The sequence below is a fragment of the Centropristis striata genome, chromosome 4 (assembly GCF_030273125.1).
Source record: "Centropristis striata isolate RG_2023a ecotype Rhode Island chromosome 4, C.striata_1.0, whole genome shotgun sequence".
Classification (NCBI taxonomy): domain Eukaryota; kingdom Metazoa; phylum Chordata; class Actinopteri; order Perciformes; family Serranidae; genus Centropristis; species Centropristis striata.
This window is the reverse complement of record NC_081520.1, coordinates 25,154,024-25,170,247: the sequence shown is the minus strand read 5'-3', so window position 1 is coordinate 25,170,247 and position 16,224 is coordinate 25,154,024. Positions and strand designations below refer to the sequence as shown.

The following is a 16,224-nucleotide window of genomic DNA, read 5'->3' as shown; positions in this document are numbered from 1 at the left end:
GCTTTCTGCAACTGAATGAACCTGCTCAGGGCTCTCAGGCAGCCTCCAACAAACATTCACACACACATACAGTACCAGTACACACCTTCTCATTCAATGGATTTTCTTTATTTTTATTAAATCTTCGACATTGTAGATTCATATAAAAGACATCAAAACTATGAAGGAACATGTAAGTAATTTTGTAGTAAAACAAAAAAATTTTAAACAAACCATTATTATTATTATTATTATTATTATTATTATTATTATTATTATCATCATCATCATTATCTGTATTTATATTTTTCATTTTCCATTCAAACTACTACTTTTCTTCTCCTTTAATTTATATTCATATTTATGTGGGATCAAAAAAGTATAATCTAATCTAATAATTATATTGTATATATTTTCTTCAAAGTAGCCACCTTTTGTTTTGATGGTCTCAAACACATTAAGAATGCCAGAAATTCCAAGAGAATAAAAGAAGCGTGCAAAGCTGTCATCAAAATAAAAGGTGAATACTTCGAAGAATCTAAAATATAAAACATATGCTGGTTTGTTAAACACTTTTTTGTTTACTACATAATTCCATGTGTGTTCTTTTATATATTTGATGTCTTCTGTATTAATTACAATACTGAAAATAAGAAGGTGTGTCCAAACTTTTGACTGGTACTGTAAGTAATAATAAACTTAAATGCTTCAATGCTACCAAAGATCCTCCACTGCTTATTGTCACGCTCAATATTCAGGATGTAACACGTACAGTACAACTATGGTGCAATCTGTGAAACCCCCTCTGTTTAGTCAACCTTATTTTGGCTGTTTCTCAGTTTAAAAGATGTGTCAAAGAAAGCAGGGCATAATGTCCTCTCTGTCTCACAGGACAAAACACTCACACAGGAGATCTGTAAGCTGCCATGACTGAAACCCGGCTCCCTCTCTCCCTCTCTCTCCTCTTTCTCCTTCTCAGTCACCTCCTTGGCAGGCTACCAGCCCAGTGTAGCAAAGTATTCTGCCAAACCCTGGCATGTCTGCCCACTTCAGTGCTTTTTAAGGACCATTCAAGACCACAATAGTGTGTATGCGTCTGTGTATCCAGACACTTTCAAGTAAATAAAGCAAGAAAAGTTTTATACACAGCATGTTGCTGAGCTGTTAAAAAGTGAAGAAAGTGCTGTGAGGGTAAACCGCTGAGATCTAAGCTTTCCTTGTGTCCTGTGGAGCGACACACCCTGCTATGAGTCAGTCCTGTGCATGGAGACAAATCACACACTGCTTTGAAAACAGGATATCTAAGAAAATGTTAAATATAGTGTCAGCACTGACACATTCTTTTGCCGTATGTGATGCATGCTCCTTTGTTGAAACACCTAACAGAACAAACAGAAGTCATTTAAACAAGTGTGAGAAGAGTCCATTTATTACACATATTCATACATATATGAAGTTATATACAATACATACATACAAATATAAACTTCTACACCAAGCCTGGGCTCATCTGACTTTTAATTAACCAACTGAAAAGGTGGATTTCCTTTTAAAAATATCAAAACCAGAACACCAAAGCCTTCACAGATTGCCAACATTCAGAAACCCTTATATGCAGTCTTGAGGCTGATCGTCCTCTCCGTCCCACAGAAATACCACAGGAATGCCAAGGTGAAGTTACACATGACAGCACAAAGCAGCTCGCCGTTTCAACATCAACATCACTTCATTACTAATTATGTGAAAGTTGCCATATGTCAGTGTCTCGTGTGTTTCATAGCGGGTCGACATAAACTCGCGGGCAGCGTGGTCAGGGCTTGTTTACTCCTGTTGTGTAAATGTCAGAAACAAACAGAGCAGTGAGCACTATGTCAAAGGCTGCATGGACCTCGTTTGTACACCAGCTGTTAGTGTCAGTGTGAAGGTAAACGATCCAAGCATTAATGGACATGGTGTCAGGTTTGGGCTGGTGGTCATAGAAAACAAAAAATTCAAGTAATAAAATGGTCATTTTGTGGTTGTAACAAGAGAAGTTCTTAACAGTTACAGATGTTAAGGTACATTTCCACCTAGACCGTGTTAAATAAAAGGATTCTGGTACTTGGATTGTACAAATTTGGGACATTATATATATATATATATATATATATATATATATATATATATATATATATATATATATATATATACACACATTAGCTTATAAGCTTTCCTATGACATAAAAAGATTGATACCACTTTCATGTCTGCATAGTAAGTATCAAGCTACAGTCAGTAGCGGATGTTAGCATTAGGACTGGAAACAGCAGAAACAGCTGGATCAAGGGCACAAATGACATTCACTGCCTTCTTAAAAGGTAAAAATTATAAATGCTATAATGGTGCGCAGATTAAGGCCTATAGATGGAACAAGATGCCTGTATATTAAATAATGTATAGCAATTTTAAATCCGAAAACATCACATTTAGGTCAGTTTAAATTATAGTTCCTTCATAAGATGACCCCCCCAACATCCACTTAACAACAGGTTATATCTCATCTATCATCATTACAAACCCTGAAGCATTGGTCCCACGTCTGCCAAGAAATAATGCACCGTAAAACCAGAAAATTATGATTTTACACCTTGATTTTGTACAGAATAAACAAATAAGATATAACGTGTTAGTTGGTGAGCTTTAGATGTGCTGGAAGGTGGATGTTGTTACCTTTGAGCAGAGCCAGGATAAGCTGCTTCCCCCTGTTTTCACTGTGTATGCGAAGCTAAGCTAACCAGCTGCCGGGTGTAGCTTCATAGCGAACAAGCAAATATAAGAAATCTTCTCATCTAACTCTCAGCTCGCAAAGTGCATTTCCCAAAACGTCTATGTGTCCCTTTAACCGTTTCAATAAACATCACATTCAAAGTCAAATATAAAATGTTAGTGGTCAACAGCTGTAAAATATCCTTCAGTTTGGATATTATGAGCAATGCACAGAAGGTTTTGTATCACACTGGATGACATTTAAGCCACGTGTAAGTGCATTATTCAAAACAAAAGAAAAAAAAAACAACTGGAATAAGTGCAAATAGCTCTTAATATGGTCCCGTTTAATTAAATATGTAAAGTGTGAATATTGCTTTAAGTTTTGGATTCATGGAAGGTTCTCTACCAGTTCAGGTGACATGTTATGATGTTAAGAAAATGGTCTGTTATATGTTGAATGCTGTACATTTTGCCATCGGTTTATGATAACGTCTGTCAAAAGTTGATAAAGGCTACTTTGAACCTTTAAGACATGTTCCAAAGGTTTGCTTTGGAACAGAGGTACTTGGGTGAAAGTAACAGGAAAGTGTTTTGCATATAAAGCAGATAAGGCACAGCTCTGGGTCAGGGTTCTGATGGAGCACACTGGCCCCTTAAGGAGTGGTCCATTTCCACAGGCACTGTTTCACAACACGATGCCCTCCACGTTGCAGTTCAGCACCTCGTTGTGTTGGACCTGCCCCAGCTGCCGGTGGAACTGTCCCTGTTTCTGGGTCCTCCAGCAGTGGATGTTTGGCCCCAGTGTGATACTCTTAACACTGGGAAGGTGGGTCAGCATGTTATTTGGCAAGGACTCCACGCCAGAGCTTGACAAATTCAGCTCCTGCAGGGAGGCTAGTCCGCTGAAAACCGCGGGACTCAGAGTCTTGAGCTTGGGGTTGTTTGAGAGATCCAGAACTTGCAGGCTCTGGAGGCCCTTGAAGCTGTTGGGCTCGATCTCCTGAAGCTCATGGAGGCCACTGATGGATAAATAAACAAGATCTTTGAGCTGAGCGAAAGCTCCCTCCTTGATGCGTGTGATGGGATTACCGTCCAGATTGAGGTACCTCAGAGGAAGTCCTTCCAGCTTCGGTATGCTCAAAAGTCGGTTTGCTGACAGATTTAAGCTTTGGATATGTAACACTCTGCCATGCGAAGTCGTGCACACTGACACGAGCTTGTTATGAGACAGATCCACGCTGACAGGTTCACCGTTAACTTTTGTCGGGAACACATCCATGTCGAAGTCCTGGAAGCTGTTGTGGCTGAGGTCGACTTCAGCCAGAGGGAGGCCGGAGAAGCAGCTCGGGGGGAGGCTCTCCAGGTCATTGTGGCTCAGATCCAGAGTCTCCAGGTAACGCAGCTTGGACAAAGCACTGGGTGCTATCTGAAAATGTAAAAGAAGAAGACAAACAGAAAAACAAAGAAGAAAAACATCTTAGTTAAGCAGTGGCAGTGGTAATAAAGATACAGTGAAATAAAGTTTTACCATTATATCTCTTATTATATGTCAAACCTTTAATTAGTTTTAATCACTCATCTTGTTGTCATTCAAATGTAAAATGTATTTGGGCGTTAGCTAGTTCCTATCAGAGTAATAACATAACATAGAGGTGTGTGTTTGAATATCAGTTGGAAAAACATTTGCTCTCATTTCCAACAGGGCGTAGTTAAATTTTAATTTATTAATCCTTCATGATAAAACCTCTGAGATGTTTATCTTTAAAATTAAGTAGATCATTTTGTTTGACTACTTGGGTGCAGCATAACAAACTGTTAACAAGACTAGTACACTGCAACCTTCTAAAGTTAATATAGCAAACTTGTTGGCCAACAGTTAAAGTACAGTTACATTCATTTGTAGACAGGACCTGGACACCTGATTTCAATCCAATATTTATATATTTCAATCCACTATGAAGCTGCTAGCTTCATCTGTCTGCTATTTGTTTGGATTTTACACTTTTTTTCCTGAGAACACCTGCTTTCCACAGCTAAAAGCACAGCAAGAGCAGTGGGAGTCAACTTTAAGCTTCACTGTTCTGAATTATTTTGAAGGAAACATAAAAAAGCCTAACTTTGCAGTGTTATTTACAACTTCCCGACCCAATATATATATTCCTAAAAGTGAGTCCGGTACGACCTCTGGAAAAAACAGTAAAAAATACTGACTCTAAATATCGAAACCTGACGGCCATGAATCAATTTAATGTTGCCACGCAAAATATCTTGATACTATGCTGTATCGATTTTTTCCCCACCTCTAATAACTAATGCTCACTAATTAATTAATGCCATTAAACTGCATAAGATACAAATCATTTTGTTCAGTACCTGTGGCAAGCACGGCGGCCCAGTGTATTTCCTGCATTAAAAGACAATCTCTTCTCATTCCCTTATCTGTGAGGCACCATTTTTTGGTAAATTTTCCTTTAACTGTACTTCCACCTCTTCCATGCTCTTAATTTTTCCTCTTATATTTTAGACTTTGGCACCACATTTATTTTATTCCCCAACATAGATTTTTAACTGCATTTGGTGATTGGCGAGTGCTAATTTTGGACCTGGAATTAGGTCACATCACCTAATTTTATACCACTTGAGCTCCTCTAACCACTGACCTTTGTTATATGGTTGCTGCTTAGGTCCAAGCTAACAAGGGTGGTGTAGCCTGGACCGGTTAACATGGTGTCACTGAGCGGCCCCATGGTGTTGGAGGACAGGTCCAGATGGGCAGTGTCCAGTGGGATGGAGATAGGCATGATGGCGCCAGGCCCCAACCCTCGGCAGTCCACCCTGGTCAAGCTGAAACTGTCGAAAAGGCCAAAGTTTTCCACCTCACAGCGGCAACCATGGTGGCAGTTCTTGACGCCGCTGGACTGGACGGAGGCCAGCAGGGACAGGCCAAGCCACAGGAGGAAGGCCATTATGATCTGGGAAGAGAACAAATCAATGATTTACATTTGAAACCTTTTTAACATGCAACTCCTGTTGGTATTAGAAAAGTTTTCTCTCAAGAAAGAACCCTTTATCATGTTGTGATCAGCTAAGATATGATCGCCGTCTGAGAAAAATGCACACGCTCCATCACCAGATGTGATCAGTACAACTTGTCCAAACCTACAGAACACCTTGTTCTAGAAATTAGAGGAGCTGTTCCTGCTTGAATACAGTCTTCAAGGTATTTGTTGAGCTTTGTGAAAAGACTTTAAGCTTTTATTTGTGCAACTTGAGTAGCCCCAATTTCCTTCCCTCTTGGCTTCCCAACGGGCGTGACCTAAATTCTTAGATCAAAGAGTTCATTTGCACTTTCTTAGTTTACTTACGAGAACGAGGATGCATGGTTGTAAAAATGAATAGCTGTAAATCGAGGCCCTTAAAATACCTCTGCCCTGTCTTAAAATTAGGAAAAATGAGATGTGCCAATTTTATGAGCACACCCTCTGAGCCTCTGAATCTCTCATTCTAGTTTCTTAAATAATGATAAAAAGGGAAACAAAAGGAAACAAAGCAAGTCATTTGAAGCATAAGCTTAATCAAAAATGAATAAAGAAGTCAGTTAACTAATGTTTGTACAAATATAATAAAAGTCAATGACCTGAACCTATCATACCTTTTTGCTGGTGTTGCTGTAGCTGTTGTCCCTCAGTGTGTAACTGAAAGCTGAATAGTTCTCCCAGCTCAACTTTAACACTCTGTTCACACGCAAACACACTTAAATACATGTGAAATTGTACAAGGGTTAAGAGTTATGTAACAGGTAGAAATGAACAGTCACGGTCAAATGGCCCACGATGACACAGCATGCCGTGCGTTAAAGATACAACCTAAAGTTTTACAGCACTTGTTCCTGTCTGACTGCAATAAACAGGAGATTACTCTGAGCACTTTTGTTTTCTCACGAAATTCTCAAAAAATAAAAGGAAAGGAAGGGCATGTATTTTCATGAGCTAATCCAGCCTTTCAAATAAATACATGTTGGTAACTGTTGTAAGTGAAACAATAATGCTCTCTGATCCTCAAACTGAATTCTGCATCTTTTTGGGTTATGCAGTGAAAAAAGGGTCTTGGGTTAAGGCTGTTATCAGGTATGTCTAACAGGTTATTTATCTTGGCTTATGTAAGAGGACATGGTTACATAGCTGCAGTGGGTCAACATATGCAGGCTGATTAACTCGGCTCAAAGTCTGCTTAGACAGAGCTGATCACCTCTGTGCAGTGTTTCTTTCGCTTTGACCCCTGACCTCCCTGACGACTACTGGCTGCTTGTAACGAATCAGTACACGATGAAAAGCAGCTCATAGTGAATGAGTTTAGACAGACAGACAGACAGACAGACAGATAGATAGATAGATAGATAGATAGATAGATAGATAGATAGATAGATCACTCAGACCACTGTGTTCTGGATCTTCTGCAGAGGCTTGACGGTGCATGTGAGGAAGTTACTGCCATGTTTTTTTTTCTCTCTTCAATAACAGACTATTATTTTCTTGATGCAAGGTAACAATACTTCACAAGGCAGTTACTTTGCAATACAAATATTTGAGGATTCAAACTGATGAGAAAAAATATAACTGTAATACTCATTTTTAACAGTATAGGGCGCTATCTATTGTACTTTAGACTTCACCTGTTCAAAGTCCGGCATCACTCACGTCAGTGCACCATCCCAGTCCCACCCAAAACGACCCATATGAGAGTTTCACAGTTCACAGTTCAGAGCGGAGCGTTCTATAGCACACACACCTTTATACATAATCATATGATCCAGTGTTGTTAAAAAAGGCTGCAGTTTCGTTGAATTTAGGCGACAAACCCACTGATCTAGGTTTAGGGTAAAAAAAATTTATGTATATGCCAGAAGTGAAGAAGTTAGGGGAGGACAGTCTCAAATGTGAATATGGGTTGTATTGAGCTGCTTGCAGAAACAACCTATTGGGTCATTTTTTATGGAGGAGAACTGTCTGGAAATCCTGTAAATTGTAAACAAGATATAAACATCCTAAATTCAAAGTTGTGGCAGCATTTTGGTTTCCAAATTAGTGGGGCAGAACAGAGAACTGTTTTGGACCACTGTTTAACTGTTCTCTTTAACTGCTAGTCCTTCAACTATGGAGCTGCGAGCTTATTCTGGAGTTTTACACTTTTTCCATGAAAACATCTGCTTTCCACAGCTCTTTAGTTTTTTAAGACAAATGGAAATATGCATTGTTAAATTACAACCCAGCGTCCAAAAAAGTTGGGACACTGTAAAACATAATTCAGAGTTGTATAAAGTGTATATTCAGAAATAACAAACTTTTTATTTAGGCAACACCCAATTTTTGTATGAGAGACAGAGGAATCATTTTCACTCAAGTAAAAAAAGACAGTTATCCATATTACATATTAATAGTAATGATTTTTTTATTTTGGAATTTTGCTGTGGTTCACTCCACTATATACACATGATGACAAGTTATATCTGAAGATGATATTTTCATGATTGTGTGCATGTGTTCTGACTGAGTCCCTCCATCTGCAGGTTTTGGACTAAACAGGAACAGGCAAGTTTTTTTTATGACAAATTAAGCTGAGTACACAAATCTTTCACTCACTGAACAAAGTTTAACAAGATTGTTTCTGGTTGAGCTCTTCAGAAGCTAAATAATCCACCCATGGAATGAACCACACGTAAAGGACAGAGGGGGAAACTTGATGACTGAATTCTCTATATTTTACAGATATCGCAACATGATGTGTCATGTGCAGTGTTTTGGGAAATTGACAGTCACTGTTTCCATAGCAACTGCTAGAATCTTTTGTGTGTATAAATCACATCATCGGCAGTCATAAAAATGATAATAGGGTCCTTTGCCGCCCTCCCTGCAATTATAAGTTGTTTCACCTCGAGCATACAGCAGCCCTCAAAGAGATGAGCCTTGTTGGGAAACCACAGAGGAGCCCTAGACTAAACATGGGAAACTGCCAGTAAAACCAAGTGGTAATACGTTTTTTTTTTTTTACATCTACCACTTTGGTCTTCATGAGCCCGCCACCTCTCTGTGGTTTTGCAGCCACTTTGGCCCGTCCCTCCTTCCTTTCCTGCATCCTTTGTGCCATCTGTCGCCTCAGCGAGGATTGTGAACTCTCTGCACCAGGTGTTCCTCTCAACCTCTCGCCAATAAATCTCAGCTAACAGCAAACTGCTGCTCGCTGCCTTCAAATCAGACACATTACAACCACTGCAATCACCCAAAGGCAGTTGGAGCTCCAAACCTCCTGAGTGGACAATTGGCAAAGGCCTGTGAAATCACGCCCCAACACCTTCTCACTTTCAGAAGTCATTTCGCACTTTTTTAAAATCCTGGAATCCTGCTGTTTAATGGGCATCATCAGCACTTAGTTGTTTGTTTATTTATTTATTAACCTTCCTGGAGCTAATGTATACAGAACGGATTACTCTTCAAGGCACGATTTTTTTTAACTATAACTTATCACCTCAAAACTACAAGCAGACTTTAGCCGAACTCTCTTACTGTGATAATCCAATTACCGTAGCGTGTTATCTGTGTAAACACAATCATTTAATGTGTCAAAGCCAGTATAAAAGCACCACTTTTATTGCCCACAAGCAATACTTATCTAAAGTCTTCACAAGATTCATTCCCAACTGGCTTTCCTTGATCTAATTTTTTTTTGTGTGTGCACATTTAAAGCAGAAGACAGAGTGAACACAAGTACCGAACACAATATCTACTTAGTTCTCCCCATTCAACACATTTATTTAAATCTCTGTCAACATCATTTAACAGTTAATTTGTTTAATATCCTCCAGTGATGTGATGCATTCTTCTTTGTCATTGAGACCGCTCACTCCCAATTTAATCTTCAAGTTGAAGGCTGAAAACTGTGTAATTAGAAGATGGATGCCACCCTAATCCTTTTAAGCCAAATTAATGCACGACACTGAGGAGGAGGCAGTGAGTTTAAATTAATTTGATGGTACTTAAGTGTTTTAAAACAATTAGGCAGCACTGGGACGCCTACAGTTATAGTGAAAAAATAAATACACAAGCAAGGAGACTGATGGATTCATCAAGCAGAGTTACAAGAGACAGTGGTGAGATATTTACTGGGATTGTAGCTAACTGCATGGCCTGATTATATTCATCACTTTTGTCAATGATACAGTCTGTTTTAAGAGGTTAACTACACTGCAAGCTGGACTTTGGTATTTGCTGCTACTCTACTAAATTGCAGAGAGAAATATTAAGATTTTACATGTTTTTAAAAGTTTATATTTAATAAAATAACATCCAAGAGACCAATAGTATACATTTAACTACCCAACAGTATGTAAAGTAGCTTCACTTTAACAACACTTTCCTCCAACATGAAAATTATGAACATCCATTTGTAATAATAATCTAATAAAATAAAATATAGTGCTATGACACTATGACAGACAAGGCCATTCTGCTGAATAAACAGAGAGACTATGTAGGCTACATTTTGCTGTTAATCATTATGTACTTTCACCTAGGGCTGCAACCACTGACTTTTTTTCTTTGTCGATTAATCTGTGGATTATGTTCACGATTTCTGGTTTGGGTTCATAAAATGTTATAAAATAGTGAAAAAAGCAAATCTCCATGTTCTAGATGCCATTTTTTGCAATACAACTTTAAACAATTAATCAAAACAGTTTGCTATTATTTTTCTGTTAAGTGACTAATTAGATTGATAAATAATATTTTACCTTTTTAACTTCAGTAAAAGGCTTCTTCCACCACCGTTTCTATTATGCAAGCAGCTATCTTATCAAACCCTGACTGAGCCCCTCTCTTTGGCTTAAACAGTTTTTCAGTCTGTCTCCGGTTGCTTTCACCCTTCTATATCATAAAAAATCTTACCAACTGTGACAAATGGGTCTCTGCCCTCTGTGCATTACCACAGTGAGCCACTGCCATGCCCAGGGAAGTTAACATAAGAGGCGGGTAGACACTCACTGCATGGGCACCTCCGCAGATCAAATTTCTTGCAGCCGTACGTGGCAAGGCACGGAGAGAGCTGAAGACTGCGCTGCAGCCTTTTCGGATGAAATACCTACCAAACAAACATCACATGCTTCCTCTGAGCACCGTTAATAACACCTACAACTTCAACCCCGCCCCTTTTCACAGCTGTCAATCACTGGCTCCACATCGTCACCCTGTTAAAATAATCGCTCATAACTCTTTTTTTTTTCAAGTTTTGCAGGAAACACAAAAAACTTCACCAAAAGTGTAACATATGATATTTGTTGATCATTTCACTCAAAAAGGATGTAACAAAGGATGGATATTGGCATAGTAATAACACTGTGTGTAAATTATGTAACATGCCTTTGTGACTTAAGCAAGATATAGTAACACTTTATTTTGAAGGTGTCTACATAAGGGTCACACAAGCCTGTCAGAAACATGACATGACAAGTATCATGAGCATTAATGTTACTTCAAAGTGTCATTAATGTTCATGACACATCCCATGTCATGTTTATGACACGCTCATGTCACTCTTATGTAGACACCTTAGAGTAAAGTGTTACCAATATTAGTGTCAACAATAAAACACTGATATACTAAACTGATAACTAAACAATCTCCCTGTAGCTCTTCTTTGCTGGGTTCTTATCTGATGCCTACGAATGTGGCAAATTTTTAAAGAAGTGATGATTTTAAAGGGGTAAAATCACATGATGTGATCAACTGAGGATATAGGCGATTTTACCATAGGTGGCCGGCGTCATGAGGAGATGATTTAGGGAAAAAAACAAAAACTATTTTGACAAAAAAATGACTTAGGTGATTATTTTAATAAGGTGACGACATGCCACCTCTGTGCGCATCATTCACACACTCCATAAAGTTTCTTTCCCCGTCTGAATAATTTGCGGTAACGACACACAAGAGCCTGGTCAGTCCAGACGGGACACCAGGGCGGTTTCTTAAACACAGAGGTGAAATCTGATCTGACCACAGCGGTCCGCTGCTCCGCCGTGTCCCAAACTACACTGCTGGTAGACGAACATTCACCACACTTTGTGACAAACAGAAAAGGAGTGAAAGAATAATAAAAAGATGTCCTACTTTAATTACTTTTTTCGCCAGAATCTGTTCCGGGTAACTTACTTTGGTGCCTTTCATCCAGACAGTCCGCTTTTTGGCTGTTTTTCACTTCACCGCTCCCATTTTCCAGACCCCCGCAGCGCTCCGGTGTCCCGGTGGTTAGACTCCCTGCTGCTCGACATGAGCTCCGCGGGTCGCCTCCGCAACAATAAAGAGTCAGGGGCTGGAAGCACAGGGACACACTCGTCTGTTCCCATCCCATAAAGTATCGCCTGGCTTCGGTTCGTTTTACCACCGTCAAGCCCGCCAACGTCCAAAATAAGAGCACTTCCTGTCGGGGCTTTCCAAAACAAGTAGCCTACTTTAGTCCGTTCAGTCATACTGTCACCAGTCTATTAATATAAATATTGCAATTCTCTTCATGACAGTTGACGATTTTTCTAAGTGTTACCTTGGCTACAGTTGCTATGGTGCTTCAATGTCATGCAGGTCAGGATGTAAAATGAATCAGTTGAGCTGGTGAGTAGCCCAGCTACCTTAAACGCAGCTTTAGCTACATCACACATGTAAGTTTAACTTGCAGGTTCACAAAGTTTGTTTCCCTGTCTTTTTCAATTTTACACGCTTACATAATTTGAAAGAATGTGCACTGAAACTGTCTCAACATATAGGCTCATAAAATTGGTATATTTCTAAGACTAGTCTTCAAACTCAGCAGTTGCCCCCTCTACCAATGTTACGCTTTTACTTTGGAATGCCCACACGTGTAACTTCCGGCCTCGGGCTGTAGTTTTGGTGCTGCTGGTCGGTGCGCGCTCTAGTGGAAACTCCGAGAACATACCCACATGAAAAGGAAAGCTGAAATACAGCGTTGCGCAACAAGGCGGCGGTTTGTTTCATTTGGCCTGAAGTTCGCATTTTGTTTAAACTGATTAAAATGATAATGAAACGGAAACCCAGACTTTTCCTGTTGCTGTCTACGCAGTATATCTGGCCTGCTTGTTTACAAAATGAGCCTTTAGTGGGGTGGGAGACCTTTGCAAAGACAGAATCTGCAGGTTTATATAGACCAGAGTAATTGATTGTGCAATAGGCCTACATTTCATATAGTTTCTCTAAATAACAGCTCACTACAATGTGTCATTGGGGGGAGGGGGGGATCAGTAATGTCTAAACATTATTCTTAAAAGTTTTATTACAGGAGAGCCAAACACAATAGAGGAAAACTTATATATTTATTGTTATAGGTCACAGCAAATCTGTGGAGACTTGGGCTACATCTTGTTACATGAGTTTTTGTTACAAGTTTTCTAGAAGGGCCAGGAACACAGAGGTCAAATGTGAGTTATGGTGAACATCTGTTGCTGCTCAGACAACACTGAGGGGCCTCTGCACTTCATCTGCTCCCTCAGCCATTGCTATCCACATGAGAGCATGAGAGCATCACAGCACACACCCAGTGCCGGACTACATACAAATTCACTCATACTTGCACTCTCAAGGGTACATGCATAGTTTTTGTCAAAATGTATTCTGTCAAATAAAAATGCATGTCATATATAAGCTGTGATGGAAAGCGGAACATATTTTGACTTGTCATTTTGGGTTACACATGTAGCTACTTGTGCACACCCCCACACACTCGCGCTTTCCTCTTGCATAGTGTAGTGTCTGGGATTCTTCAAGGCTGTAAAGATAAGATAAGATTGGGGTGCAGGCAGACAGAATGCAGAGCACCGTATCAGTCTGAAAAAGGGACCAAAAAAAGTCAGAAGCTGTGCTATGAAGTCATATGATATTAAACAGTTTATACTCTTTATGTAAAGTTTTTATTGTCACTTGAGCTGCAGCCAGTAACAGCACACTGAGCCCTTTGTGTGTTTATTAAAAAGTGAAAGTTAAGATTAATCCTGCATCAAAGGCCTACTGAAATGTAGCCTAAATCATTTTTTTTTACCGTTTAATGTACTGAGAAAGGTGAGCGTTTTCATAGTGGAAGTACAGTTTGCAGAGATTTTTTATATTCTTTAAATTACCATATAGCCCATATCTATGTTTTCTGCTTAAGAACTTTACAAAAATGTGCATATATATGTGCATATATCGCAGCTCTTCTTTTTATGGAGAATTTACCCATTTGACCTCGGTTCAAAGCAGGATTTATTCTATATTTTTAGCATCCATATAGGCAAGTCTGAATATTATACATATGGATTGACTTCCTTTATTCCATTGCAAAATACATTAAGTCTTCTCCTCTAGATGGCGCCAGAGCTAAAGAAATCCTCTTATAAATTCACTGTCTTCACAGTGAATGTTCATGAAACATTTAAGGGAGACAAGTTGTTTATTCTAACTTTATTAGTCTGTTATTGTATTTTTGGTAGCTCTTCATAAACCCTGATATAAACTGTGCTAAATACAGGCCTTTGAATCACACTGATCCTGCACAAATCATGTCAAATATGTGGCAGTAGTGACTAAGTCCATTATAAGCATCAATCTGCACCAAAAGCTTTTTTGCTCAAAATTTTGCTGAAACAATGCTTTGATGCAAGCATACTTCCCAAATGATTGCTGGTCAAACATTCTTTATTATCGCACAAGCAACATTCAACAGTGGCTTGTTAAGGTGTTTTGGAAAAATATATTAGACATGAAGGAATGAATGATTTTTGTATTTTCCATGGTCATGATTTGGTATTTCCAGACACCTCAAAGTTCGTCATTCTTGACACGTCTTATGTGAGGACGCTCTGGATATCTTGAGGTTTAAATAAAACAGAGACCTTGTAGATGTTACCGAGACATGATAGAGAGGCTAGACCACAAAACTATGATTATATATGTTTCTGTATTATGTGAGATACACTGTATAAGGCTGGCTGAATGTAATGTTAGATTAGATTGTTGCTATGATTGTGTCTATACACACATCCAAGATCTTCTCTGGCCAGATTTGTGTTGAATTCATCTTATAAGCTATTATTTTTTCCATCCAAGTGAAGTGTGACCTGGAGTTTTCCACATTATAGGGGGACTTCGATTTAACAATATGCAAAGTGTCAGTGACTTCAAAATATTGGGATAAAGCCCTTTACTTCTCTGGCGTCTCCATTTACTTTTCACATGCATTCCACAACCCATATCCTCATGTATCTTATTTTGTCAGTTCAGGGATATGTAAAGTTACCACTCTCTTTTTTTACCCACAATGCATTTCCCACCCTCCCACCCCCAACCTCGTACCACACTGCATAATGAGAGAGATTTGTCTCGGCTAATTGGGGTCTGATACATTTTGGGTGGTTATTTTTACCTCCCTGTTCTACTTTTTTTCAATTATTAATCATTTTTGTTTTATTTATTAATTGTATTGTCATACTAATTGTGTTTCACCTCACAGTGTGTTTATACAAAGCACAGGGCTGGTCTCAACAGCAGCATCAGATGTGTTGTGTTCACTGCTCGCACTGCTCGTAAAGCTGAGTCGTCATTTCTGTCCCCTATTCCTGGATGCAGGACAGCGGTGTCAAGGTGTTACGTTTAAGAGGCTCATCAGCTTATGTGGGATATGGGTCAACAAAGGTGGAATCACTCTCCATCCAGCTCCATGTGGAGCAATATAATGTAATATTCCTGCAAAATGCCTACAATGTTTATTTACTGAGTCACTGTCTTTAGTCGTTAGTAGTAAGGATTCTGTTGTGAAAGAAGTGTGTTTTGTTATGTCATCTCCAAACACACACACACACACACACACACACACACACACACACAGATAGAGTTAGAGGATATAGGCAAACAGAAGGGGGAAGGAGACAGAAGGGGTGAATGGGTGCTCTCCCTCTCTCTCTCTCTCTCTCTCTCACACACACACACACACACTTTTGACAGCAGACAGCTACAGACTGATGTTGGTTGAAGAATTAGCGTTGGTTACTTAAAAGCTATTTCTCCTATACTTTATCCTCAGGATGGTGTATTTTCACTGGGATATATAGCCTAAACATGAAAGATCTGCTTGTAATAATAGTCCTTACCACTTAAATGATTGCTTTCCCATAGGAAACTTTTTGTCTTTTGTTTGTTTTTATGCCTTTTTTTGCTTTACAATCACCAATAATCTCCAGTTTAATCAACACCACTGCAAAATCGTATAATGTTCTGCTAAGTCTTCCATCCAGCCCATATTTTACCTTAACACTGTCATCCACTGGGTGATGTTGTGGCAACCTGCTGTTCATGGACTCATTTGCCAGGCGAGGCTGCTTCACCTGATGGAGTCTGAAAAGACTGACGCAGGTAAAACTGGCAGCAGAGCTCGGAGGACCCACAGGGAGAGCCCTTCGTTATCTTTAAT

At 39.2% G+C, this 16,224-nt stretch overlaps 1 protein-coding gene across 4 annotated transcripts; it reads right to left on the bottom strand.

Moving 5' to 3' along the window:
* Positions 1–1,465: 1,465 nt before the first annotated feature.
* Positions 1,466–12,152, bottom strand: tsku (tsukushi small leucine rich proteoglycan homolog (Xenopus laevis)). 4 transcript variants are annotated; one of them, XM_059331236.1, is made up of 4 exons: positions 6,655–7,120; positions 6,380–6,461; positions 5,388–5,699; positions 1,466–4,153 (listed from the first exon to the last, which is right to left on the bottom strand). In XM_059331236.1, the coding sequence occupies exons 1-4, from the start codon at positions 6,711–6,713 to the stop codon at positions 3,413–3,415; spliced, it is 1,194 nt and encodes a 397-aa protein (XP_059187219.1). In that variant the 5' UTR covers positions 6,714–7,120; the 3' UTR covers positions 1,466–3,412. The 4 variants fall into 4 exon arrangements, with proteins under 4 accessions (XP_059187219.1, XP_059187221.1, XP_059187222.1 ...); XM_059331238.1 differs by lacking the exons at positions 6,380–6,461; positions 6,655–7,120 and adding an exon at positions 11,925–12,152; XM_059331239.1 differs by lacking the exons at positions 6,380–6,461; positions 6,655–7,120 and adding an exon at positions 10,761–10,878.
* Positions 12,153–16,224: the final 4,072 nt, after the last annotated feature.

What these genes read in the sequence shown, in the direction of transcription:
- tsku (XM_059331236.1), bottom strand. Translation starts at nt 6,713, where the DNA reads ATGAAAATACATGCCCTTCCTTTCCTTTTATTTTTTGAGAATTTCGTG. An exon ending in AATTTCGTGAGAAAACAAAA is followed by an intron (nt 6,462 to 6,654) that starts GTGCTCAGAGTA and finishes GCGTGTGAACAG; the next exon opens with AGTGTTAAAGTTGAGCTGGG. An exon ending in GCAGCAACCATATAACAAAG is followed by an intron (nt 4,154 to 5,387) that starts GTCAGTGGTTAG and finishes TTACATTTTCAG; the next exon opens with ATAGCACCCAGTGCTTTGTC.